This window comes from Neoarthrinium moseri (genome assembly GCF_022829205.1).
Source record: "Neoarthrinium moseri strain CBS 164.80 chromosome Unknown scaffold25_Wmoseri_CBS_16480, whole genome shotgun sequence".
In the NCBI taxonomy this organism is placed as follows: domain Eukaryota; kingdom Fungi; phylum Ascomycota; class Sordariomycetes; order Amphisphaeriales; family Apiosporaceae; genus Neoarthrinium; species Neoarthrinium moseri.
In genome coordinates this window covers 368,576-394,957 of record NW_026055139.1, presented here as the reverse complement: position 1 = coordinate 394,957, position 26,382 = coordinate 368,576, and the positions used below count along the sequence as shown (strand labels likewise).

Below are 26,382 nucleotides of genomic sequence, written 5' to 3'. Positions count from 1 at the left end.
GCGGTATAGATAGCAGCGACCCATTTATCCCCAGGGGTAGAATCAAATCAACCCCTTGCCACTTCCTAGTCAGGCTATAGGCGCCGCTTTCTCATCTCAGTATAGGGACGGTTCAACTTCGGCCGTTGAGACTCTCCGTTTGACAAGCCTCCTGTAGGTCGGCGTCCGTGATACTGTTCGTCTGACTGACAGGATTACTGCAAGCATCAACCCTACTTGACTGGGGAAATGCTACGTCACAACGACCAACGAGAGCTCTCTCAAGCGGAGTGACAGGACGTCAACGGGTCCCATTAACCTCTTCTAGCCTGGGAAACACAACTTGCGGATACTCAATCTCACTCGTGACCGTTCACTTGCGGGCCTTCTTTACCCCACTCCCCCAGTTTCCCCGCCCTTCGGACATGTTCCCCCTGTTGATGATTTCCGAGAATTGGGAATCTGGGGGAGAAGGGCGAAAAGATAGCTTCCAAGCCGGCAATCATGCATGTCAGACAGACTCTTGATGCCTATCGCAGAACAAGCCTGGAAAACTGGGAAGCTGGTTGCACTGCCGTGAAAATCTCCGCAGTATAAGATGGACCGTATACCGAGGCTCATCCAAGGTGATTTCTCTCGACGCTTCGTAGCACGTTCCATATACTCGATAGGTCGATTCTTGGGTTTGTACAGGTTTTATCCATATCGAGTAAGATGATTGCCTTCAAGCTGCTGGTTCTCGCAGCTTATGCTGCGCAAGCTAGTCCCTGCCAGCCGGCAGGCGATGCCGAGCGCTGTGCCGACATTGCAAAACCCGGCACCGCATTCGGTGAACAGTTCAGTATCATCAATGCTACTTACGTACCAGCAGCATCTTTGAACATCTCAGGAAGTTTCAATCAATTCCCGTTTTGCCGTGTCTATGCCCAGGTACCTTACCCGGAAAACAACACTGTTGGTTTTGAGGTGTGGCTTCCTGAGCCCAAGTCATACAACGGGAACTTTCTTGCTGTTGGTACGTTCTCCAATATTGAGTAAAATACAAGTTCTTTGCTAACCATGTTCCAGGCAATGGGGGCTTTGCGGGAAATGTCGAGCAATCCGCACTCATGTTCAACATGAACATGGGCTTCGCTGTGGCAGGCGGCGATTCTGGCCATCTTGGGTCGCAGAACAACAATGGTCAAGGTGCCCCGGGGGTATATATCCCCTATCTTCATGACGAAAATCAGGTTTCCGCATGGATTCACAACTCCATTGCCCTATTCACTCCGCCTGCAAAAGCGGTCGTCGAACACCTGTACAGCACAGCACCGGTTTATACGTATTATGTTGGATGTTCTACGGGAGGTGCCCAAGGCTTCGCACTGGCCCAGTTTCACCCTACGCTGTTCGATGGCATTGTTGCCGGATGTCCAGGAAACTGGTATTCTCACCTCAGTCTCTCGTTTCTGTGGAACGCAATATCGTCGACCGTATGTGTAAAATTCAGGCAATCGTTGACGTTCTACGATGAAGCTAATTTGACCTTTCCACAGAGTCCCTACTTTCTGCCGCAGGAGACTCTCGACTACATCACTTCATCCGTCGTGAAGGCTTGTGACGAATTAGACGGAGTTTTGGATGGTATTATTGAGGACCCCCTTGTGTGCAAATTCGACTTCGAGTCCCTGAGCTGTGCTGCGGACAACACTTCTGGTTGCTTGACCACCGAGCAGATGGTGGCTCTTCGGCGCTTCTACGACGGGCCTCACGACAGTAGAGACAACTCCAGTCTCTATCCTGGGTTTTCGTTTGGCAGCGAATCGGAATGGATGTTACAACAAGAAGAACTAGCCAATGCTTTTACGATACCGATCCTTCAGAATCTCGTTTTCGACAATCTGTCTTATGATGCCACCGCTTTCAACTGGGGCAGTGATGTTGATGTCCTGGACAAAAAGGCCGGCACTTTCATCGACGAGATTAGCCCGGACCTGTCAGCCTTTCGTGCCAATGGAGGTAAGATGATCGTCACGCAAGGGTGGGCCGATCCGTTCAATGCTGCTGTGTGGCCTATCCAGCATTTCCAGCAGATAGAAGCTGCAATGGGAGGCAACATTGATGATTGGTTTGAACTATACATGGTTCCCGGTAAGTCATGAACTTTCTACAGCCTGTGCCTCTTTCTATTTTTCCTTACATGACGCATGTCATTTTGTCGACTGAGACTAATCGTGAACCAGGTGGTGGCCATTGCGGTGCCGCACAGGGCTATCCTCAGGCTCCTGCGATATTGTCTTCGCTTGATGCTCTGACCGGGTGGGTTGAGGCTGGAAACAGGCCAGTGGAGATGCTGAGCAGTGCCCCTGCTGATGGCAGCAACCGAACAAGGAAACTGTGTCCTTATCCAAAAACCAGTCATTATACCGAAGGGGATTCGGACGATTGGGCTTCATTTGTTTGCGCATAGCACGATGATGTGTGTCCACATGTACACCAGGGGCAGAAAATAAAACAAAACAAAATCAGAGGGATGGTTCCTCAACTTTTTAACTTGATTTCGTCCATCCCCCGCGGTCTTGCCATGAGGACCTTCCATCAATGTTGTGCCCATTGTACTTCCGATTCAAACGTTTCGTATCAGATTTTATGCCACAAATATCGCAGTCTTATCTTAAATGGAGCATTGCTACTTGGTTCTGAAGGTTGACATATGGGATCTGCGCGTGCAACTGTAGTGATACCCTATTGCACCGTTAGAATTGATATCCACAATCAGGTTACCGGCTGATGGAACAAAAACTCTGCCAATTTGGCGAAGGAAATATCTCCCGGGTCTGGTGCTAATGCAATTTCCCCATAAAAGAAAACTATTTTACTACTTTACTTGAAAAATGAATGTGGTTAAGGTCTAGCCCTCTTCATAGTACAGTCTGGCGTTCGTATCGACATGCCAAAGAAACCCTGATTATCCCGAGTTTACCTTCCATGCTTTTCACAACTCATCAAATGCGGCAATGGCAGCTTTTGCGGTCATCTGAGCACTCGCAGGGTTTGCGCCAGTCACGATTCTGCCATCGGTTTGAGTGAACACGTCCCAGGGCCCAGGTGGGGAAATGTCTGGCTCTAGTTCAGTCTTTGTAATTTCACGAAAGGTACCCGTGACTCAAGACTTACATTGTGCACCAGCTGAGCTGGCAGACGATTCAATGGTGGGGCGATGCCAGCTCTTGATGGTATCGAGCACTCCCTCCTCCTCCTCCCCCTTGGTGGTGAAACCAGTGACCTTCTTCCCAGCAATAATTGACTTGCCCGTGTGTTCATCGATGATCCCGGGAAATATTGCACCGCCGTGACATCTATGATAGATCAGCAACACGTCTTGGATTAGGGCGGAATACGCACACTGCAGAGACGACAGCCCCGTCTGCATACATTTGTGACGCAATATTCTGCAGGCCATGGGCCTCCGGATAATCGATCAAAGAGGCATGGCCAGCGGAAGCAAAGAAGACTCCATACTAGATCGACTGATTAAACAGGAGCCACCCTGAGTTACCTGCGGTGGAACCTACCTGATCTGCCATAACGTCGCTGGGTTTCATGAGATGATCCAATTTGTGGCGGAAGTGGCTTGAATGGTCCTCCCACACCTGGCGGTCATGCCCAGAGAGCCAATCCTTTTGCTGCGACAACCAGTCAGGGCTATACGTGCCCGTCTCGGAGACTAGGTCCACATCGAATCCAGCCTTCTCGAAAGCCTCGAAAGGGTGCAGTGCTTCTGTGATAAACAGTCCTTCCGAAAGTGTTAGATGTAAAACTTCACGAACAAAGTATTGGCTGTAGAGTCATACCCGTTTCGTGCCCTTCGGGATACAGAGGGGCATGAGCAGACGTTACAGCGATGAGTGCTCTTTTGGGTGGTGCCATTGTTGCTGGTAGATTGGTGTGCATTGACAATGGCTCTGATAGCAATGCAGCTTTATTAGGATCGCCTATATAATTAGAACACAGAAGTCTACGTCATGAGGGGTTTCAATTGTGGTATCATTTATGATTCTGGCCGAGGTCGAGCTAGATCGCTCCAACAAGGGTATTACTAACGCCCATGCACTAGTCAACGGTTGGCACAAAGTCTATATAGCTTAGACCAGCTTTGAAAGGCCCTCCAACGGTGCAAGTATTGGTCCTCCAGGCGAGACGCCCAGAAATCCAGATTGGCAAGATTGGCTTCTTTTGCAGACCTTTGGCCTGCCCGTAGACGGACAATACTTTCGAACGTAAACTTACAGACCTAGAGGTTTGGCACAAGGCCAGAAAATTGCGAATGGGTGGCCGGTTCAGGGTTGTACTCAACTGCTAGTGAGCTTACATACTTTGTTATTGATCCAGAGTCATATCTACCAGTGCACATCATGCTTCTTGATTCGTCTATATTACTTTTAGATGCAATAGTTGGTGGCTGCCGTAAGAGGTTACCATGAAGATGATGGGCGCCATCTTCGCTTCATGACATGTAGGGTCAGACTATTCCTTCTTTTTTCTTGAGGAAGACAAAGCATTCAGGACGTATTCGTTAAATTTATAACATATGTATATATATCTAGCTACTGTTGAGTTGGAATTTATTTGTTTACAGCGGTTCCAATACAACTCAGGACTCATTACCTCTTCACGTTGTGTACTTGAATAGTGGCGAGTTGTCACCCAGTCGCAACAGGTCATCCTCAGAGTACATACTGCGGACCTCGTGTTCCGAGATCTTTGCCCTCTTCTTGTTGGACCAGATGTAAGAGAACTCCAGAACGAAGGACATGATCATGCCGGTAACGCCAAATGCAATGGCCAGTCCGTAGCCCGTGAAATAGCTTGGCGCCTCGCGGTCGAAAAACATGTACGATCCAATGATGCCGCCGATATTACCTGTGGCAATGACGAATGCCACTCCGACAGCTCGTCGGCTTGATGGAGCCAAATTGTTGGCTGCCCATGAGCTGCAGGCAGGTTGAACTGGGTAGATACCAATACATGCAACGATAACAGCGAACATGCTGGCGCCTACATGGCCAGGCAGATCCCCCTTGAACGAGATGATGATGCTGTATCCAACGGCGATCAGCGCCAGAGGAATAGCTACAAAAGGCATGCGCCAGTAGAAGTGATCTGAGAGGCGCGCAAAGAAGATGGCCGAGATAGCACCGGCAACGTAGGGGGGAACCGTCATCAGCTGAGCATTGGTGTTGGTGAAACCCATAGCCTTTGTGATGGACGGAAGAGTGAACTTGTTTCCTACAGAGACTGAATTAGCGACCGATTACAACAGAGTAAGATGGACTACAGTTTAACTTACCATAGGAGCAGGCCGAAATACAAAGCAAGATGTAGGCCTGGCCCCACATGCGAGGGTTGGAAATGACAGCCTTGAAATCTTGCCAATGAGTGATACCCTCCTTCGCGTCGGAGAAGCGACCACCCTGCTTGATGAAGAGTTGGAGATCCAGGTACCGGATTTCGGTGGGACTAAGCCACTTGCTGGACAGGCGAGGGGAGTCGATCAGGAAGAAGAAGCACATGACACCCAAGACAATGGTCAAGAGTCCTTCCAGAATGAAAATCCATTGCCAACCACGGTATCCACCAACGCCGTCCATCTCTGCGATTCCAGCAGCCAGAAGACCGGAGAAGGCACCAGAAAGTGCGCTTGAGCAATAGAATACGGAAATTCGTGTCGCCAGCTCCTTCGGCATGTACCAAAAGGTGCAGAGGTAGACCGCACCAGGATAAAAACCAGCTTCCAGGACTCCGAGGATCATCCGGACTACCATGAGCCCTGCAAAGTTCTTCACGAAACCGTGGCACATCATGATGACGCCCCAAGAGGTGACGAGAGTTCCTAGATAAACCGACGGTCTTGAGAACTTCTTCAACAGCATGTTACTTGGGATTTCGAATAGAATATAGGGTACGAAAAAGAGCGAGAGGGCGATGTTGTACTGGACGCCGGTGAGGTGAAGGTCCTTGTCCATACCCTCAATCTTGGCGTTACCAATATTGGCTCGATCCAGCTGAGAGATGAGGTAAAGGATCGCGAGCATAGGCACTAAGCGTATGTCGACCTACAAGGATGGACAGGTTAGCGCACTGGATGATTTGTCTCAGCGACCTCGTGAGTATCCTACTTTGCGGATCAATTTCTTTTTGTTTGCAGTGCCGAACTCGCTATAAAATTCGGCGTCGTCGTCAGTTAGGCCGAGAACACGTATGTTGTCGATGGTTCGCGCCACAGGAGCTTTCTCGGCGTCGCTGCGAGAATCGACATCCCGATCCATCATCACGACTTCCGGCTTCTCATCAGACATCTCGCCTGATTCTTTGAAAAGTCTGAACAGCCTGAAGACCAAGAGTCGGGGGAGTTATAAATCGGATTGGACGGCTGGTGTCAAAGATGCAGCACGACACTGTGGAACCTGGGTCCCACTGATGAGAGAGAGAGGATGATGTGCTGTGATGCATTAGAAGAGCCATCTATATCGTTGGGCATATCATGGACTCATATACACAAACAACCCTGGCGACAAGCCCGACGTTGCAGAGCCAGCCTCGCCTGGTCCATCCGCACCGAGTTGGAAACCCCAAAAACAATGACTGCGGGGCCCCGCAAATGGTTCCCTGTAGCGGGAAGCGGTCCTCGAGGACGGATTTACTCGTGATTGGCTTTCTTGACATGAACTGCCCGTAGTGTAGACTCGCAGTGTCTCGTAGAGACAGAAATCCGTGTTTCCCCGCAGCCCATCCCCAACTTTTCCCACCTGGTTCATTCCCACGCCTTGGCGGATGAGCTTATCATGCTCGAGACTTTCAGCTTCAAGTAGTGATGCGCCCAGTTCGCAATGACGATCCGACCGTTGCGCGTGGTGTTAATCGTTCCACTATGGTTCCACGGTTCAGCCAAGGTGGATGTGTCCCAGTCTCCTGGGCTGCGAGTCAGACGCTTTTCCATCGTCTTTGTCCGTCACAGTCCATGAATCGTGTCGTCGCCCACAAGCCCAATGCTCCCCACTTCATGGCAAACACTATTGCAAGGCTGGTCCCGTGGAGATAGCTACCCTGCATCGTGATCAATGCTGTCGTTTTGTAACCCGTTGCCGTGCTCGATTAGCCTAGGAGTTGATATAACAGAAGCCCGCTTCTGCTGCCGGCTTAATCCGTACCAAGGTGGTGCTGTATGACATCTTGATACACCGCGCGAGTTCCACAAGTCCACGCGCGTCGGCGTCTCGGAGAGGACGATGACGACGGTTGACTATAGGACAATCAGACATTTATTAGTAACATAATCCACCTTAGGATCCAATTGATCATGATCCCGATATAGACTTGCCATCTTGAGTTGCTTCTGTCGACAACGTGAAATTGGACTAACGAAAATGGACGCTGTATACTTGCGTACGTAGGGTATCTAGATAACTTAGTATACACAAGGGACATTGCTATTTCAACTTCGCAGACGCCGCAGCAGCGCGAATGGCAGAGCGATTTGGTCAGTAATATCCATTTGGCCAAATGGTCACTTGGGACCAGCACCAGGCTCACACTACTCCACTCTCGGCAGAGCTACGGCATGCAATATGTAATATACGGTTAACGCTTGTGTTCTAGTCTCAATCAAAGCGCCCAGACTGCTGGTAATGGTGTCTAAGTAGCCTGTGAGTATGCGAGGCGTGACAATGGCTCACTTTGCCTGAAAGCTAACCTGGAATAGACCGGGTGGACAGTGAGAATTGTGGACAGACACAAGGAAGTCTGTGGGGGTTCAGACCGGGGGCTAGAGAGCCCCCTGATACCTCCCCCGCTTCCCCGCATGACCCAGTTTAAGGGGTCCACCACGATGCCTTCAGTCACATATAATAGGGTTTCTTTTCCGTTCTATTCTGGCAACTTTTCCGCTCCGTGGCGTTCGTGTTCCCATCACAGTTGCTCTGCTCGACATCGAGGATATCCGTCCCTGCAGATGGAGCAGCCCTCTATAGCGAGTCCTGCCATATCGCACTCGGCCTCGGCCGCAGCGGTGGACTTGACGGCGGTGGACTTGACGGCCTCGGAATTGACGCGAGCCAAACGTCACAGCCATGCAGACGGGTCGCCGGATTCGCTGACTATCTCGGAGGATCTCAGTCCCAGGTCGCCGAAGCGGCGCAAGATCCTCAAGGTGACGCGAGCTTGCGACTTCTGCAAGCAGCGCAAGGCCAAATGCAGCGGCACCATCCCCTGTGACAAGTGCTCAAAAAAGGGGCGCACGTGCCTGTACGATGCCAAGTACTCTCGAGGCCATCCACCAGAACCAACACCGTCCTTGCAGCCTACCGCATCGTCGGATCTGCCAGACAATGAGGCCGTCATGCTCCGGGAATCCGCCATCGACAGTTCGGCGGCCTTCTCATCTGAGGGTCATCGCTATCAGGCTCCCGTCAGCCAGGGTCCGGCCTCGCGCGCCTCGCCAGAGCTAGGGGTGGCCGAGATAGAGGGCCAGATCTTCGACCCAACTTCGGGAATCACGTTCCTAGAGAGGGCCCAGCGTCGGTTGTCAAGGCATGACAAGACTGAAGTCACTGACGGTGCCGCCGCATCAGCCGATAGACAGCCGTTGATGTCGGCTGGTGACAAGCCACTGCCACAGCTACTAGACGGTGAGCCACCATGGTTGTCACTCCCGAGTGATGGAGAGCTTCGGGGATTGATGGCTTTGTACTTTGACGTGTGTATCGCCACGTATCGTGTAGTGCATCGACCATCCGTCGAATCCTGGCTGGCAACTCTGGTGAGTAATATACACCAACAGAAACCTTTATGGCAGGATGTTGGTCGCGCCAGGGCTGCCATGGTCCTGGCGGCGCTCGCCATTGCCACGGCTCACCAAGACAAATCCATGGGCTTCCGGACCATTGAAGATGAAGAGGCCTCGCTTCGTCGTAGTGACCGCCTGTTCTGCGTCTCTTCACAGTTGACTGACGGCGAGACCGGGTTTCCCAAACTCGAATCCGCGCAGGCGCGCATAATCCAAGTACTATACCTCCTCACAACCTCGCGTATGAACCACGCATGGTTTACCTTTGGCGTTGCATTGCAGATCATCTCGGCGCTCGGCATGCATCGAAAATCTTCCCGGAAACGTCGCATGGCTGCGAGTAGCACGGACTACATGCAGGAGCAGTGCAGGATACGTACCTTCTGGACAGCCTACATCCTGGATAAGTACCTTGGGGTTATCCTTGGGAGGCCACGACACTTCCATGATGACGACGTTGATCAAGATTTCCCTGATAGTATTGATGATGAAAACATGACACCTCAGGGCCCGGTGTCAGATAGCGAATATCCGTCCGATACTTTCATCAACGCACTGGTGTTTCATGCAAGGTATGTTATACGCAGTGAAGACGGTAACGAGACAGATGTGCTGACACTTGGCTGGCTGTAGGATCGCTCAGATTATTGGTAGCATCTCCAGAGAGGTATATTCCACCAAGAAGATTACGGAGAAAGAACGCGCTGCGGCAGCCCAAAGACTCAGCGAAAAGCTTCACCAGTGGAAAGCAAGCCTGCCACCTCATCTGGGATCGATCAGACCGTCCATGCTCATCGCAGGCTTCCGTCGACAGGCCACGGTCTTGAAGCTGGCATATTCGCATGCTATAATGCACGCAAACCGACTATTTTTACTAGGCAACCTCAACGACAACAGTCGTCCACAGATCATCGAGTGCATTGGCGCGGCGATGGATGTCTTCCAGGCAGTAGATCGTATGGCGGCGGAAGGGCCCATCTTCCATGCGTTCTGGTGGACCCAGTATGTTACATTCTGTGCACTTCTTGTTGCATATGTTTGGGACATACAACAAAAACGCCGGGGCGGCGCGGCACTGGACCTTGGCTTGCAACAAAGCAAGTTGATGGCCCTGGCAGAACGCTGTCATACACACTTGGCCATGGCTACCGCAACGAACTCACCAAGTCGCCGTTATGCAATTATTCTCGAAGAACTTAGTTCCGAAGCTCTTGGCAAGCCAGTCAACTGTCAAGAGGACGTATCAGGTCAAGGCTCTCACGAAAGAAACAACGGGTCTTCGGCCCAAGCCTTCCAACAACCAGCGACCACCGGTAGGCTTGCGCTTCAGAATCGCGACGTCACGGCAGAAATGCAGCTTGGTGGTCACCAGGACCAGCTCATGATGGCTGACGCGGGTTTTGGGTTTCGCGACACGAATCTGTTGGATGAATGGCAGACAACAGATTGGTTGGAGCTTGACTCGTCGGCATTTGGTCTATATAACTTTGATAACAGCAGCTCTTTTGGCTGGATGCCCAATATCGGCGCTTAGTTCTATATCTATTCAAACAAATCCCTTTACTACCATTTATTACGTCCCTTTTCTAGGCGGTGAACTTTTGCAAGTTCTCAGGGCCGGTCTCCTTCGCAACGCGCTTCGCCTCCTCATCGCCTAGTTCCTGGAAGATGTCAACACCCCACCTCGTCTGCCAGTTGAATCGCTTGTTTCTCTCCAGGCCATTTAGTTGGGCGAAGGAATCCGCGGGGATTTCCTGCACCCTGAGATTCGACTCGATTCTGCTGGGAGTGACACTCTTGGGCAGAACCACAGTCCCTCTTTGAATTCCCCAGGACGCGAGAAGCTGGCCACCGTCCACGCCCAGCTTTTTGCCGAGCTCACCGACCAGCGGATCATCAACGGTGCGCGGCTCGCCGGTCTGGTTGTTACCGAGCGGCGAGTACGCAGCCACCTGGATACCCTTTGAACTGCAGAACTCCAGAAGAGCCGGTTGTTGCAGATAGGGGTGGGCCTCGATCTGGTTGACAGCCGGAACAGTCTTGGTCTTGGACAGAAGGTCTTCCAGGCGCTGCTTGGTGAAGTTGGACACTCCGATAGCGCGGACCTTGCCTGATGCTACCAGCTTCTCCATGGCCGCCCAGGTCTCGGCAGGATCAATATCCGCAAGCTCAAAAACGCCATCTGAGTCGATGGGGAACCACTTGTCCGAGGGCTTGAAAGCTCTGCAAATTTCATTAGACCTGAATTGCGAAAACGATTGATACGAGTGTCAGGGGTACTCACACTGGCCAGTGCATGAGAAACAAATCCAGGTAATCTGTCCCCAGATCCTTCAATGTCTTGTCAAGGCCCGACTCGACATCTTCGGGTACATGCTTCGTGTTCCATAGTTTGCCAGTGACGAAGATATCTGAACGCGGAACACCGCTCTTACGGATACCCTCGCCAACTTCGGCCTCGTTGCGATAGATGGCAGCGCAATCAATGTGCCTATAACCAGCCTTAAGGGCTGTCTCTACGGCCCGCTCTACCTCGCGAGGTGCGGCCTGCCAGGTGCCGAACCCTACCGCGGGAATCCTGGCCCCAGTGTTTAACGTGAAATGAGTTGCGATAGGCATATTGGCGGTGTACTTTGGAGATGGTTGTAGACAGGGATAGCAAAAGAGATGAAGTGGTGAAGTCGTATACAGTCAGGGGCTGAGAACGTTGTACTGAAAGTGGCCTAATCCTTTTATGGGTGCCACTTCGCTGAGCGGATAGGTGGGCGATGACGGAGAGTATGCCCCTGTACGGAGAAGTATACGCCCCAGCGTTGTGGGATGCTCCTCCGCGTTGACGGATAATTGTCCTCAGAGGCCCCTGCTCGGGACGAAGACGGAAATTCGACGGAGCTCAGGTCACGCGTGGTTGCTTTTCCGGCTTATACTCCACTATTCACGATAGCGCCTCCACCCGCGGAATCTCAATCTGGAGTACGGCATCCTGGTCCGGAGAATCACATAGCCACTGGCGACCTTTCGATACTCAAAATAGCCTCCAAGGACTTTTCATTTACATATAACTTCTTTCGAGATGATTGCATGTTATGTTTCGAGCAATTCATTCTTCATACTTTGCTAGCCCTGACCTCTTTTACTATGGCGCCTCCGTCAGTGGCAAGTCCTAGCTTGGACGTGTCCAGCCCTGTGCGGGACACCAAGTCATATTTAGAGCCTACAACGGTTGCGCAGGAGACGTACGATGAGGATGATAGTACAATGAAGACGGTGGATGACCTGGTCAGGCGGCGTGCTCGCTCACGGCCTGATCAAGTCATCGTGGCGTATCCCAGGACTGGCATTGAATATGTCAACTACACTATGCAACAATTAGACGTCTTCGCATTCCGCACAGCAAAACACTACCAACAGCACATACCCAAAAGAACGTCTTCTGAAGAGAAACCCATGGTCGTTGCCATCCTGGGGCCATCGAACTTTGACTATCTCGTCACCATGCTGGCTTTGACGAAACTTGGCATCACCACGCTATTTCTTTCGACCAGGATCTCCCAAGAAGCTATCGAGTCTTTGATTACGACTACGAATGCACAGTTCCTCCTCGCGGACCCGAGGTACCTAAAGACGGCGCAGGCTGTGCATCAGACTTTAAATCATGTTGGCGTTCTAGAAATTGCAGGACAGTTGACGTTCAATTTTCCCATTGAGATCCATGCGGATACCAAATTGACTAGGGGCCTCGATGACTCAGTCGAAACCAATAACCTTGTATATATAATTCACTCCAGTGGTAAGTATTTCAGCATGTACATCACACAAGGCTTCGCTAACAGGTGCTGTAGGATCTACTGGACTGCCTAAGCCAATCTACCAGACGCAAAAGTCGGCGATTGCAAATTACTCAATGTCTATGGACATGAAGGCTTTTATCACGCTTCCCCTCTACCACAACCATGGAATTTGCAACATGTTCAGAGCCATTTACTCCGGGAAACCTATCCACTTGTACAATGCAGATCTGCCACTGACCCGAGAGCACCTGACCGGAATAATGAGGACCCACAAGTTCGAGATCTTTTATGGTGTTCCATACGCGTTAAAACTGCTTGCAGAAACCGACGAGGGAATGCAGTTGCTGTGTGAGCTGAACATCGTCATGTACGGTGGCTCGGCTTGCCCTGATGATCTTGGAAACCAATTAGTAGCAAGCGGAGTCAATCTTGTTGGTCATTATGGCGCGTAAGTTGTGTCGCTCACATCCGTTTAGAGGTACAAAATATTCATATTCTTGGTACAGGACTGAGGTCGGTCAGCTGATGACATCCTTCCGGCCCCATGGGGATACTGCTTGGAACTATGTGCGCGAGTCGCCCAAGCTGTCGCCGTATCTTAAATGGATCTCCAGGGGGCCAAACTTGTTCGAATGTTGTGTGCTGCCTGGATGGCCGTCCAAGGTGGCTTCTAACCAGCCCGACGGGTCCTACACTACCAAGGACTTGTTCGAGCCTCACCCAACCATCCCTCAAGCTTGGAAGTACATTGCCCGACTCGACGACACCATTGCACTTGTCAATGGCGAAAAGTTCAACCCTGTTCACGTGGAGGGCACCATCCGTTCAAACAAGAATGTCACCGAGGCCGTCGTCTTCGGTATCGGCCGCCCGGCATTAGGTGCCTTGATTGTGCCCGCCCCTAGCTTGGCCGGCAAGTCGGATGACGAGATCCTCGAGATTATATGGCCTGTGGTGGAAGCAGCTGGCCGCTCAGCAGAGGCGTATGCTCGCATCTCCAAAAACATGATCAAGCTGCTCCCCCATGACTGTGCCTATCCGAGAACAGACAAGGGCAGCGTGATTCGCCAAGCATTCTATAAGAAGTGGGCGATTGAGATCGATGAGACATACGACCGAGCCGACTCCAGCAGTGGCAATGCCAAGAGATTTGCCGTTGCTGAACTTCGAGATTTCCTCCGCTCGTCACTGCTCCAGACCCTCGCCAGGGATCTCACTCTGGAAGATGACACTGACTTCTTCTCTCTTGGCCTTGACTCACTGCAAGCGATCCAGACACGAAGTGAGATACTGAAGACGGTCGACATCGGCGGTCATTCGCTGAGCCAGACTGTTGTTTTTGAGTATCCATCGATCGAGAAGCTGAGCCGCTACTTGCTAAGCCTTGGGTCCGGCGAAGACATCACGATGTCTTCTGCTGTTGAAGATGAGATGCTTGAACTCATCGGCCAGTACGGCAACTTCAAGGCACCTGAAAGAGCCCCGAAGTCGTCTGCGGTACGCCTAATGACCTATGATTATTAATAGTTCAAAGCTGACAATAGCTAGATCGTAACAGGTACCACGGGATCGCTGGGTGCCCATGTCATTGCCAAGCTCGCCATGGACTCTTCTATCACCGCCATATACTGCCTTGTGCGTGCAGGGTCGGATAATGAGGCCATGCAACGAGTGAAGAAGTCTCTTATCCAGCGTCGGCTATACCATTCCATGACCCTGTCGTCCCGACGGAAGCTCGTGGCTCTGGCCGCTGACCTCTCTGACTCCAAGCTGGGTCTCTCCGTCGATGCTTATGAAACAGTGAAGGAGAACCTCAGAACTGTCATTCACTGTGCTTGGTCCGTCAACTTCAACATGCGTCTGACCAGCTTCGTCAAGAGCAATATTGCCGGTGTCAACCACCTCATCAGCCTGTGCAAAGCGTCTGGAGCAACACCTGCGAGCTTCAACTTCTGTTCATCTGTCAGTGCCGTCGCCAGGTCAACAACAGTGCCAATTCCTGAGTCTCTGCCAGACCTGACATGGGCTCAAGGCATGGGTTACGCGCAGTCCAAGTCGGTGGCTGAGCATATATGTTCCCAGGCTGCAGAGAAGACCGGTGTCCCTTGCCGAGTCCTCCGCGTAGGTCAGATTGTTGCGGATACAGTCCATGGTGTATGGAACGCCACGGAAGCCATCCCATTGATGCTTCAAACGGCCGCCACTATGGGAGCGTTGCCGAAGTTGAAAGAGACTCCGTCCTGGCTCCCTGTAGATACTGTTGCTCAGACGATTCTAGACATCTCTCTGTCCGATACGGGCAGTACATTCGCCAATGTGACCAACCCGAAGACATTCGATTGGACTAACGATCTGCTGCCCGCTTTGAAGGCAGCAGGCTTGCAGTTTCAAGAGGTAGAGCCCAAGGAATGGGTTCGACGTCTGCGTGCCTCCAATCCAGACCCGAGTGTGAACCCGCCAATCAAGCTCGTGGACTTCTTCGCCTCAAAGTATGACAAGGATGACTTTACACCATCCAAGAGTTTCATTACCGACGGTGCGGTTTCATTATCTCCTGCGCTGGCCAATGCCCCCGTTCTCGGTCAGCAGCTCGTTGATAACTTCGTCAGATACTTCAGTGCCAATGCCTGGAAGGTCAATGCACGTCAGTCTGAACCACCGAAGAGGGTCATTGTCATAGCTGGCCCCGCGGGCTGCGGCAAATCCACGTTGTCTACGGCGTTGTCTAAAGCTCTGGCAATCCCATTTATCGAAGGTGACGGCCTACACTGCAAGGCCGCAGTGGAAAAAATGGCGGGCTGTGTTGCACTCACTGATGACGATCGGGCTCTGTGGCTGAAACGCATCTCGAAGCGCTCCGTCGAGTCTATTTCAGATCTTGGCTTCGACTCAGTCGTGGTAAGCTGTTCCGCCCTCAAGAGGGCATACCGAGACACGATCAGGAAGACTATCCAAACCGAGGGCGGTGACTTGGTCTCAGTTGTCTTCATAGATCTTCAGTGTACAAAGGATACCTTGCTCCAAAGAACACTCAGTCGCCAGGGTCACTACATGTCAGCGTCGATGGTAGATGGCCAGGTTTCCACATACGAGGCGATTGATGAAGCAGAGGCAGATGTTCTTCCGGTTGATGCTGAGATGTCGCCGGAGCAGGTATTCTTGGAGGTGCAATGGCTCCTGGACTAGAGCTGTGAAGCGCTACTTCTAGCGTGCATCGTTCGGTGTATTCCTGTTGTTTGTGTTTGTGGTATTGTATATATCCAGAGGTCTTTGCATACATTTCAGAGCATCTTGATGGCATATCACATAAATAACTTGAATTACCAGCTCTCATGGACACTCTTTGACCTCCATAATGTCTGTTAGCAATACCGGGTTACTTACGACAGAACTATCTCCAAGACAGGCTTAGATAACTTTACTCCCCCCTGTATATTATTGCATTTACATATAGACTCGTTTGGCCGCGAAGAAACCAGCTACTATGACCTTTTGGACGAGGTAGCACGCGAGACTTTCGTGTACATCCTTCACTGAATTCGATAAGTTCTGGAGGCACCAGTCGCAGGATTTCCATGATAGAGCTACGGCTTGATCCTGCCGTATCTGACTAACTATTTCCGCTTCCTCTTTGATACACTAATGAGATCCACTTCTGCATACACAGTAGCATGCCATATCGATACGTGGACGAACGTGTCGCAAAAAGCGCAGTCATCTGATGTGATTAATTCGTAACTCAGGATCCGTGCCGATCGATGGCATGGAGAGTGGGTACAGAGAGGGAGAGGGAGAGAGAGAGAGAGAGGCTAACTAAGCGCTATATTCATTCCTAACACTTCGGCGTCTGCCGCAGGACCGGCGCAAATGGTTTGGTTGGCTTTGTTGCGGCCGCACAATCCAAGCTCCACTTTTCTTCTTCCTTCTTCTTTAACGACGGCATGGAATTCAAGTTTCGGGGAATGCCGCGCGGTAAATGCCATCAGATTGCTTGAGTTAGTAAGCAGAGTGCCTTTGCGCAACGTCGAGTATATTGTGTGGTACGGAGCCCATCTGCGTGTGCTACACAACTTTGCTTATGAGAGCTGTCGTGAATAGTGGAGTGCTGAGCTAACTACGTCTTACCCGCGCGCGGATCGGAATGGAGAGGGCCAGATCTTGCAAAATCCTATTCCAGCCATGGCATCAATGGCTTGCATACCTAGATAGCGATGCAGAAGGAGCGGGATTCCGGGCTGTATAAAGCTCTCTGCAGTTGTATTCCGCATGCCCTCAATGACTTCGTGCCACCTCGTCAACCTGCAATCCTTCCCCAAGACATGTCAATCCACCTAGCCAAAATCAAGCGCTTCAATGCTGAGGAGCCGGCGCAGCCTCCGGGTCATCGGCTAATAATGCCTCGACTAGAGCGCCCCTTCTGCGCCTCTCCTCGAGGGAGAGCTCTTGCTCTGGCGAGGTAGACCAGCCAAGACCCAGTTCAGGATATTGAAGCGGAACATCGCCGTCGCGCGGCAAGCCATCTAGGTAAATCGGCCATGGTGTGCCCATCCAAGCTTGGCGAGACTCATGATCTTGACGTTGACTTGCAGTGAGGGGATGGACGAGGACGCTGTACGCAGTGTGAGACATGGCTGCAGATCTAATCATCCGCCTCTTTGCGCATGAGGAGGTAATATCAGGGGCCTGTAAATGAGAGGCCTGTGCCTGGAACAAGATAGGTGTAGATTATGGTTTAACACAGGGTGTAGAGAAAGAAAAACGTACCTCAGGCTGCCTCGATTGGATGCCAGGTAGAAGAAGACATCAGAAAAGGACGATTCGGGGACCCAAACTACATCGAAAGGTTGTTCTCAGCCTCGACGTTGTGAGACGGGGCGCTTCACTGATACGCTGCGCCGAAGCTCGCCCAAAGGTGTTGGCCCTACTCACTCTCGTACGATCCAGCAGGATGTGGTCCAATTGGGTACTCGTTGACCCTGAACAATGGGACAGCAACAAATGCACCTATGGGGATGGATCAGCTGGCATGTCTTCCCATGTACGCAATTATTACGAGTGCCACCGAGCTTACCATCTCGGCGTAGCCTGAGGACGGCGTCACGAAGAGCGAGCGCTGCCGCCGTCTCGGTGGGCGACTGTAGCAAGAAATAGATATGGAAATGCCACTCTCGGGTCCGGGCGTCGACGACCGTTTTCAGGTCGTCTTGGGGGTCCGCCACTGCGGGGCGATTGACCATGGTCATTGTGAGGTTCCACGCGCCAATGTCTCCTTCTCACGCAGGGAGTAGGGTGTGTAGAGAGTTCGTGGAGCTGTTAGTGATGCTGATGCGGAGCCATGGAAGCTGATGCAGACAGATGGCTAAATGAGCACGCCATTCGTGCGGCTTTTGCGTGCGGAGATACGCAAGAGCCAACCTTCGGGTTATGGCCAGCTTCAGGTTAGAAGCCGACGAAACCCGCAACTAACATTTCAATTCCCATCAATTGGTATTTACTCCTCCATTCATTTGCCAATCAGGTATGTCTGTTCCCCTTCTTACGTTTCACCGACTTTCATCCCATACTAGTTAGAGAGGAATGCAATCCTGCGCATTAGACGCATCGCATTGCTACTATCGTTACACGATATAACGAGAAGGCCGTTTCAATCTGTGTAACGATGTAGCCAGTCATTTACAGGGGATTCAGTAGTCTTTTCATATTTCGTACATCGACGAGGAATATTGAGATCATCTTAGGTGATTACTCTCAGGGACGCAAGGTCCATTCATTGTCCAACTTAGATCACTTACTGCCTCTCAGTCGTTCGATGTTCGTGACTAACTTATGCAGCGGTGGGCGCCATCAAAACCACTTCTCTACAATTCAATCGGTTACTCTATGCAATTTTCCACTTGACCACTCTTCCATGGCGAACTTGACGCCAATCCGAAAGTCTTAGAAGTGCGTCTCGTGTTGTACATGTAGAGATGGTTGCCAGGGAAATATTTGCCCATACTGTAGTTTCGTGCTTTCAGTAGAGCACAAGCAGCACGCTGTCTGGTTAACGCCACTATCCCGTTGTTCGCGCACAGATCCAATCTTGTTGTTGTGATAGCGGCTATGCCGACTACGCAGAGCTCACGGTCGCGATATGAGCAATTCTCTTGGAGCTGAGGTTTGAGATCAGCCATTGGATGCTATGGTTATCAACGCCTCCTGTTTGGGCCTTTTCATCTCTTGCGGTCGGTCCTTCAGCCACATCCTCCTCCACTACCAAGAAACAGACGGTGCCAACACGGGGTTTTGTCTGGAAATTATATAGCCTCTTATGGCCTGAGAATGATAGCCAGGGTGAAGCAAAATCAGAGTTTACGCCTAAGCAAGCTAATCTTAGCTTTGAATTTCGATAGCTTTATCTCGTCCCTTTCCTATGGCAAATTGGCCAAACGCCACGATCATGTTTCAAATGCCATGCGCTGCTCTGGTCGGACCTAGTTCTCCGACCAGGTCCGACCAGTGCTCCAGCAGTTTCCTGTTTCTGACTGTCATATTTATTTACTTGGATGAAATCTGGCACGTTTACTACTCAGAACGATAACCTAGATATATATGTGATGTACTCTAACTGAACCCTAGCCGAAGGATACGGGTACTCAGGTGACAAGCAGATTCGCCAGTTGTATTCATGGCGAAAATCTGGCCTGAGAGTTAATATTCCTACATTCTTGTGGAATTATACATTTTGTAGTGCTGCTAAACGCGAGCGATGGATTTCCACCCATTGGAATATCTTGACCAAGCCAATGCTCAAAAAGTGGTGTTGACCCATAACTCGGATATGGTCAATGACCTCCATGTCGAATTTCCCAACTCATTCTACATGCCATGTTTCAAGTAGTGTCTTGTGTGGACCTGCATTGGAGCGCGGACCGCTTGGCCTGGTTCTGTGCCAAGACAAACGACATATCCCGCATGGCAACAATAGTCGCGGATCAACCCATGGAGCCTCATCCAGCTTGGGATTGTGTGTGTCTAGGCTTCGAATGATTTTCCGCCATTCACCCATTCTTTCTCTGCGAGCATAAGATCCGTGCTATTGCATATAATACCGGAAATTATAAGATGTATTAGACGGTAACCTTGTCTACGCGAACGCATAGACTGCTTTATATGTACACGCTTAGAATTTGTTTGGTAATAAGTGGTTACCCGGGTCCAACGTGGGAGGGCTCTTAACCTTTGCCAGAAGGATGGCTAAATAGTTTCGTACACACCTCACTCTGAAAGAGATGGAACAAGTATTTGGCGAAGACTGTCTGCGAAATAGATTGCTGTCTTACGGAGTAATCGCGAGTTATGTCATCATTCTTGGAAACCATCACCTATTGAGATTGGTTGCCAGGCCGCTGGTGCTGATGCATCGTTAAGACGCATGTTCCCTTTTCCCTAACACAATAGCTGGAACAAGGTAAGACAGTTATGTATCAGAAGCAATAGCCAACTAGGCATTCTTCAGTTTGGCCGTCAGTGCGTCCATGGCCATAGCAAGCGTCATATCGAAGTGCAACTGAGTAGGTATACACCTCCAAGTGTTGACTGCCACTAGCATCACTCATTTCCACATCGAGGTCAGAGCTCTCCACTACCTGTCCAAGCGCTGCTATATAGATAGACTGACAGACTCCGGGGGTATACTGCAAAACTGTCCTTCATCATTCACTCCTTTACCAACCCGTGGCCTCCAAGCCTTCGTTTACGGGACGTCATGCGGTCAAACCTCCACCTCGTTGCATTTGGGCTGCCTATTCTGGCTCAGGGTAGCGCCCTGAAGGGAAGACAGCCCCGTCTAGAAAAAAGACAGTCACAGAGCGAGGTTGTTCTGACTTCACCGACAACGATTGTTGACGTGGAGACAATCCTCTCAACAACATCGTCTCTTTCGGTCAGCGGCACTAGCACCTCAACTTCCCTTTCAACATCGACGACGGTCTTTAGCAGGTTGAGCCTTTTCCCGCCAGTTTTTGTCGTGATCTCGACATCGCTCTCAGTCTCTGCAAGCACATTCACGAGTGACGGCGTCGTATCGGCCAGTTCTAGCACCTCAACAACGCTTTCGACCACAAGCATTACCCTGTTCCCCACGGTAACGGTGGAAGTGCCTATATCTAGTGACCTAGTCACAGACTCTTCTACCATAGAAGTCAGCCCAATTGCCACTGGGATTCTCACACCATATCCTTCAGTTACTGTCATCGGATCGTCAACTGGCTCTGAGCTGCCGACAGAAACTGAGGGACCAACCGTGATTGAGTCGTACGCGGTGCCACCCGTCTCTACGGGGACCGAAGAGCCTACTGAGATCACAACGTACCCCCAACCCGTCTCTACAGGGACCGAGGAGCCTACTGAGATTATAACGTACCCTCCATCCGTGTCTACAGGTACTGAGGAGCCAACCCAGACCAATCCGCATCCTCCACCTCCTACGTATCCCGTTCCACCGGTGTCAACTGATACCAAGCCCCATCCACCGCCCACGAACGGATATCCATCTGAGTCCAAGCCTGTACCTCCGGCGCATGAAGGATATCCGATCGAACCAAAGCCGGAGCCAAAGCCTGAAGGAAATCCAGCTGAGCCCAAGCCCGAGCCGCAGCCAACTGGAGCATATCCCGCTACTCACCCTGCTGAGCATCCAACAGCAAAGACCACTTACACATCCACCTACACCCGAAAGACGACATATACCATCACGTCGTGCCATCCTACCGTCACGAGCTGCGCTATCAACAAGGAAACCACCGAGGTCCAGACTGTGGCTACAACTTGGTGCCCAGAGGAGACGGAAGAGCCCCACGCAAAGGAAACGTACCCCATACCACACCCCACGAAGCCTGCCGAGACTTATCCAGCCAAGCCTGTCAAGACCTATGCTCAGGAGGAGCCTATTCAACCTGTTCAGACCTACGCAAAGCCAGAGCCTCCAAAGCCCGTTGAGACGTATGCTGCCGCACCAGTAGGAGCGGAGGCGCCTACTGTAGCCGCGGTTCCCCCTGCATCCACGTTCCCAGCGGTTGCCCAAGCAAGCGAGCCCGCTGGAAATAGTGCTCAAACCTCTCAAGGCACATCCGGCGACAGCCCCGTCGATACCAAAGCGACTGCGGCTGCCTATCCTACTTACGCCACTGCCGGCGCATCCCAGGCTCAGTTCTCCATCGTGGTGCTCATGATTGGAGCCATCACTGGAATCTTCTGGCTGTAATGGGCGAGCTAATCCCGAGATTACATTAGACCATTCATCAATATCGTTCGTTTACAAGTCAGAGCGGTTCAAATCATGCGCACCAGTGGTGCAGTTTTCCTCCTGAGTGGATTTTGCCACTTGCACCATTGTCTAGCCCTTTTCTTCGATCTTGTAGTATTTCAGCTCAGGGGGTCACTTCAAATACGATATCATTTTATAATACCATCTAGATTGGTGTATTAATAAACAAAATTTACTTCAATTGAAGTCAGGGGGGTATCTCTGCTCGACACATTGTGGGTATGTCCAGTATATCAGACCAGTCATCAGCAAGTTCATCAGTCGACGCCGCAGCGTGATTTGTGGCGCGTAATGCTTGGTCATATCATACCCAAGAGTGAGGACTATGTTCCCGATGCAGTTGAACAGACGGAATAGCCTTGGGTTGAGTTAGCACCTGGACGACTTTCCATGATGGTCCCTTTTGAACTTACATGTTGGTAGCAAAGAAGGCCAGCGCGGCGACTGAGCTCTCAAATGGCCTGCTGCCCACTCCCCCGTCTTGTAGGTCTCTCGCCACGGCATATATAGGCGGAATCCACAGCCCCATGATGACAAGCTCGACCATCCCCACCCAGTGATACGTCCGTATTCGATTACCCCTGAACATTAGAAATGCCATACACACCCACAGCAGGACGAAATTGACGACGGTCGGCGCAAAGACCACGAGCTCGCCCCGGAAATACACCAGACTCAGCGCCGCAGCCACGACCCCGACAGCAAATTGCGCGAACCCCAGGCATAGGAACACCCACAGCACGCGGTAGTAGCGGTCGTAGCACTGCACGTGGAACTGCTCGTTGGCCCAGCTGTGTGCCTCGCCGGCGACCGGCCACCCGCACCACCGGCAGACCCAGGCCCCTGCCCCCGCGCCGCTGGCCAGCGGGACGCGCGTGCCGACGCCGAGCTCGCGGGCCTTGACGCTGCACTGGAAGCACTTGCTGCTGAGTGGCCGGGTCTGGGGCTGGAGAATGAGCGACGCGCGCCCCGGCGACGCGAGGCACGTCTGGCAGTGGCCCGTCAGCTGGCTCGCAAGCCCCTGGTGCCCGCCGAAGAGTGCGCGCACGTACTCCGGGCTGAGGATGTGCCGGTAGAACTGGCAGGTGCGGCGCAGACGCTCGAGGTCGCTGAGCCCCAGGTGCGCGAACACGAAGAACTGCAGCTCCGTGGGGAGGGCCAGCAGGCGGGACGGCGCATCCGGGTCCCGAGCCTCTTTGTCGTCGTCATCTTCGCCTTGCCCGGGCTCGGCACCGTCATACCAGGACCTCCGCTTCTGCCGCATGCGGTCCGCGATGCTCTCCAGGGGCTGCACGGAGCGCCGTAGCGGCGAGGCTGGCGGCGAAATGCGGTTTCCGTCCTCATCGAATAGATATGTCGCAGGTGAGGCATTGCGCGCCAGCGCCTGGCGGATAAGCAGGTCCAGGCCACTGGTGGGCGTGATGGTATTGAGACGGTCGTCCTTCCATGATTCCCGTCGTTGTTTTTCCTTGAAAGAGCTGCGATTTCTTGAGTTGCTCCTGCGTTTGGAACTGGGCCGTCCTTCCATGGCTGCTGGCGTCTTGGTTTTCCGGCACGAGTATGCAAGAATCGGCCTGGGCAGCACGGCCGCTTTGGATGGGCAGAAAGATGGCTCTATGTACGTAGATCTGCGATTATAAAACTCCTAGCCAACCACCCGTGCTGAAACAGCACTCGTATGACTTGGTTTGTGGGGTAGTAGACACAGGATCGGCGTCCACTGCAGATCGTAGATCTCAAGACGCCAATGTTTCGAACCGGCCGCTCGGAACATCATCTGAAGCCTTACGCAGACATCACTGTGATGGGTAGCGACGAGATGCATGGGATGGACACGCAGTGGGAAAGCTGTCAGCGCATGCACGCCTTTGGGCCTGATATCTCACTGGTGATGTCGCCTCGTATATAGTTGCCGCTAGCCCATATAACCAATACCAACTGCCGGTCGCTGATTGGACCACAGCAACGGCCGGGCATGACTATAAGTATGAGGTGTCTCCTCATATAGGTACTCAGATAAGCATTTGTCAATCTGAATTCGAGAAATCGCACCATCTTCGCACTCTGGCAAGAGACAGAACACCTGTCAGATGGACCCTTGTCACCAAACCGTCGCATTTCCTCCTAGTGGTTGCGTCGCTCAGACGTGGAGACCGAAACAGGAGGTCGTGGCCAAGCGCTTGGCGGGGGCACTCGCGACCACAAACACCAGCGAAACCAATCCCAGAGCACTCACCACAGTCAAAACACCTGTTTTCTCTATTGAGAGGGCCCGGCAACGGGATCGGAAACCAGGCACATGTAGGCTGAGGAGATGTCATCCGCCTGCCACGGGAAGGGTCCACACTCTTCAGACCAGCTGGCATCGTGCGCCTCGTCCGAGAGATGATTACATAACATACAACATCAGTCAATGGGAATCGCCGGTGGTACTTCTGTAGACAGAGGGTTCAGAATGTGTTTTGGATCAAAGTTATCGTGGTAAAACGTGGAGAGGTAAACAAGCAGCCGGTTTGTGCTCGCTTGAAGAAAAAGGATCTAGTGGCATTGATGGGATACTCCATTTTCCATACGCCTAACAACCCATTTTGGTGGCATCCCCGTCTAAACTGCGCACAACACGGCTTATGAGCCACCTGGTCCACCGAGCAAAGCGAATCTCCTCACAATTCCTGGACCATATTCTTGATACTGTTTTCGACATTAGCGGTGTATTCAACGGCCAATCCAATAGACGGGGTTCACATACCTCGGCCTTGGTATGGCAATATGATCGGAACTCGGGCGTCTGTCCCAGCAAGCTGCCACCAAACCAGGGTCCGTGACGTTGCCTCTTGTGCGTAATGACCTGAACCTCCAAGCCACCACTCCTCGCGCCACCGCTGCGGACCTCGCTGGCCCGGATTCTGTCGTCAACCAGGTGCTTGATGTCTCTCTGTAGCCGTCTGCCAAAGTCCTTGTACAGGGTGCTGCCGCCGGAGAGCACAATGTTCTTGTAGAGTCCTCGTCTCACATCAATGGGACTCTGCTGGATCACGCCGTCGACCACGACGGGCAGTGGCGTCAGGAAGTCGGACGAGTAGATCTCAGGGTTGAAGAAGATCTCGGGGGCCAGGAAGCGCTCGTAGCCGACGTCGACCGAGACCTGGCGGCCGCCGGGCTGGGAGACGACGTGCTTGGCGAACCGGGTGCGGTCGCGGTCGAAGCGCGAGAACTCCTTGACGATGTCGGGGCAGACGTAGCAGTACTCCTCCTTGATCTCCTGGGCCGTCTTCAACGAGCTGTCGGCCTCGCCGCGGTCTCTCAGCAGCGACTGGACAAAGTAGGTGATGTCGCGACCGGCGATGGGGATGGACTTGATCGAGGAGCCAATGACGTAGCCCTCGGCGACGGGGATGACGTGGGTGACACCGTCGCCCGAGTCGATGACGGTACCGGTGAGGGAGCGGTCCGAGACCTTGGCCGACGTCCACGAGGCGGCCAGCGCGAGGACGGCCTGGACGGCAATGTACAGACCGGCGCAGTTGAAGGACTCGAAGAAGATCTCGGCCGTGTTCTCTCGGTTCTCGGGCGGGTTCAACGGCTAGGGAGGGGGGCCTAGGGTCAGCAGGGTGCATCGTGCATCGGGGAGGATGCCGGGGTCGGCGACAACGTACAGGCTCGGTGAGCAGGAAGTAGTGGTCTTCGGGCTCGACTCGGAGGTACTTGAAGATGGAGTTGGACCAGAAACGCTCCATGTGGTCCCAGTTCTCGATCTGGCCGTGGCGGATGGGATAGTGCAGGCCGTAGCCGGGGCCGGCGGCGGCCGTGATGGCCTCATCGCCGATGAAGAAGTCGAGGTCCTCGGTGCCGCGCTTGCCGGACAGATGGCCGCCGGCGCCGGCGCCTCCGGTGAGGAACGAGGGCTTGTTGGCGACGGCGGGGCGTCCTGAGCCAGTGCCGCCACCGCCAGCGGCCGGGCCTTTTGTAGCTATCGCGGTGGGAAAGACGAAGGAGGGCGAGTCGTTACCGGCGAAACCTTTGGCCTGTCAGTACCGGGCAGTCCGTCGGGTGCGCAGGGGCGTGGGCCGGGTGAGGTGAGGCCATTGCGTCGTCTTACCAAGCTTGGAGAAACCGGTGCCGCTGGGGAAGGGGAGGTCATGTTAGCATGCGTGCGTCGCCGTTGATCGTGGCTCACAAGATGCGGCCTGGGTGACGGCACGGGGAGGACAGGACGGGACGGGGTGCGATTGCGGGGTTCCACAGGAGACGACGTACTTGTCCATGACAACGGCCGGCGTCTGGTTCGCCATCTTGGATGGCGGGAGGAGGGGCGCGACGGGGGATGCAAAGGGAGCGTCTCCAGCTGCGGTGAGGATGTGATGTCGTCGTGGAGGAGAGGATGCTGGGAGGCCCGGCGGGGTAGCTGTCGCTAATGGATGGCAATTGGGTGCCTTGGGCTACTGCTGTACTTGCATCGTGACCTGGGAGGTGAAGGC

The 26,382-nt window shown here is 52.6% G+C and overlaps 10 protein-coding genes across 10 annotated transcripts; 4 read left to right on the top strand and 6 right to left on the bottom strand.

The window, feature by feature from the left end:
• Positions 1 to 693: 693 nt before the first annotated feature.
• Positions 694 to 2,431, top strand: JN550_006942 (uncharacterized protein; the record flags this gene model as incomplete). Its single annotated transcript, XM_049318736.1, has 4 exons — positions 694 to 994; positions 1,048 to 1,454; positions 1,518 to 2,112; positions 2,205 to 2,431. The coding sequence occupies 4 exons, from the start codon at positions 694 to 696 to the stop codon at positions 2,429 to 2,431; spliced, it is 1,530 nt and encodes a 509-aa protein (XP_049171177.1).
• A 525-nt stretch (positions 2,432 to 2,956) lies between these two features.
• Positions 2,957 to 3,891, bottom strand: JN550_006941 (uncharacterized protein; the record flags this gene model as incomplete). The annotated part of the gene is made up of 5 exons (XM_049318735.1): positions 2,957 to 3,081; positions 3,139 to 3,320; positions 3,367 to 3,482; positions 3,537 to 3,757; positions 3,816 to 3,891. 5 exons carry the CDS (start codon positions 3,889 to 3,891, stop codon positions 2,957 to 2,959), a joined length of 720 nt encoding a protein of 239 aa, XP_049171176.1.
• Positions 3,892 to 4,633: 742 nt separating this feature from the next.
• Positions 4,634 to 6,320, bottom strand: JN550_006940 (uncharacterized protein; the record flags this gene model as incomplete). Its single annotated transcript, XM_049318734.1, has 3 exons — positions 4,634 to 5,250; positions 5,312 to 6,077; positions 6,141 to 6,320. 3 exons carry the CDS (start codon positions 6,318 to 6,320, stop codon positions 4,634 to 4,636), a joined length of 1,563 nt encoding a protein of 520 aa, XP_049171175.1.
• Positions 6,321 to 7,972: 1,652 nt separating this feature from the next.
• JN550_006939 (uncharacterized protein) lies at positions 7,973 to 10,340 on the top strand (the record flags this gene model as incomplete). Its single annotated transcript, XM_049318733.1, has 2 exons — positions 7,973 to 9,378; positions 9,440 to 10,340. The coding sequence occupies 2 exons, from the start codon at positions 7,973 to 7,975 to the stop codon at positions 10,338 to 10,340; spliced, it is 2,307 nt and encodes a 768-aa protein (XP_049171174.1).
• Positions 10,341 to 10,392: 52 nt separating this feature from the next.
• On the bottom strand, positions 10,393 to 11,425 carry JN550_006938 (uncharacterized protein; the record flags this gene model as incomplete). Its single annotated transcript, XM_049318732.1, has 2 exons — positions 10,393 to 11,029; positions 11,091 to 11,425. 2 exons carry the CDS (start codon positions 11,423 to 11,425, stop codon positions 10,393 to 10,395), a joined length of 972 nt encoding a protein of 323 aa, XP_049171173.1.
• Positions 11,426 to 11,944: 519 nt separating this feature from the next.
• On the top strand, positions 11,945 to 15,783 carry JN550_006937 (uncharacterized protein; the record flags this gene model as incomplete). The annotated part of the gene is made up of 4 exons (XM_049318731.1): positions 11,945 to 12,596; positions 12,649 to 13,045; positions 13,104 to 14,094; positions 14,146 to 15,783. The coding sequence occupies 4 exons, from the start codon at positions 11,945 to 11,947 to the stop codon at positions 15,781 to 15,783; spliced, it is 3,678 nt and encodes a 1,225-aa protein (XP_049171172.1).
• Positions 15,784 to 16,947: 1,164 nt separating this feature from the next.
• JN550_006936 (uncharacterized protein) lies at positions 16,948 to 17,840 on the bottom strand (the record flags this gene model as incomplete). Its single annotated transcript, XM_049318730.1, has 4 exons — positions 16,948 to 17,206; positions 17,362 to 17,428; positions 17,527 to 17,601; positions 17,669 to 17,840. The coding sequence occupies 4 exons, from the start codon at positions 17,838 to 17,840 to the stop codon at positions 16,948 to 16,950; spliced, it is 573 nt and encodes a 190-aa protein (XP_049171171.1).
• A 2,504-nt stretch (positions 17,841 to 20,344) lies between these two features.
• On the top strand, positions 20,345 to 21,841 carry JN550_006935 (uncharacterized protein; the record flags this gene model as incomplete). The annotated part of the gene is made up of 1 exon (XM_049318729.1): positions 20,345 to 21,841. The coding sequence occupies one exon, from the start codon at positions 20,345 to 20,347 to the stop codon at positions 21,839 to 21,841; it is 1,497 nt and encodes a 498-aa protein (XP_049171170.1).
• A 240-nt stretch (positions 21,842 to 22,081) lies between these two features.
• On the bottom strand, positions 22,082 to 23,432 carry JN550_006934 (uncharacterized protein; the record flags this gene model as incomplete). The annotated part of the gene is made up of 2 exons (XM_049318727.1): positions 22,082 to 22,262; positions 22,318 to 23,432. The coding sequence occupies 2 exons, from the start codon at positions 23,430 to 23,432 to the stop codon at positions 22,082 to 22,084; spliced, it is 1,296 nt and encodes a 431-aa protein (XP_049171169.1).
• A 1,097-nt stretch (positions 23,433 to 24,529) lies between these two features.
• Positions 24,530 to 26,196, bottom strand: JN550_006933 (uncharacterized protein; the record flags this gene model as incomplete). Its single annotated transcript, XM_049318726.1, has 5 exons — positions 24,530 to 24,595; positions 24,654 to 25,487; positions 25,561 to 25,922; positions 26,004 to 26,026; positions 26,162 to 26,196. The coding sequence occupies 5 exons, from the start codon at positions 26,194 to 26,196 to the stop codon at positions 24,530 to 24,532; spliced, it is 1,320 nt and encodes a 439-aa protein (XP_049171168.1).
• Positions 26,197 to 26,382: the final 186 nt, after the last annotated feature.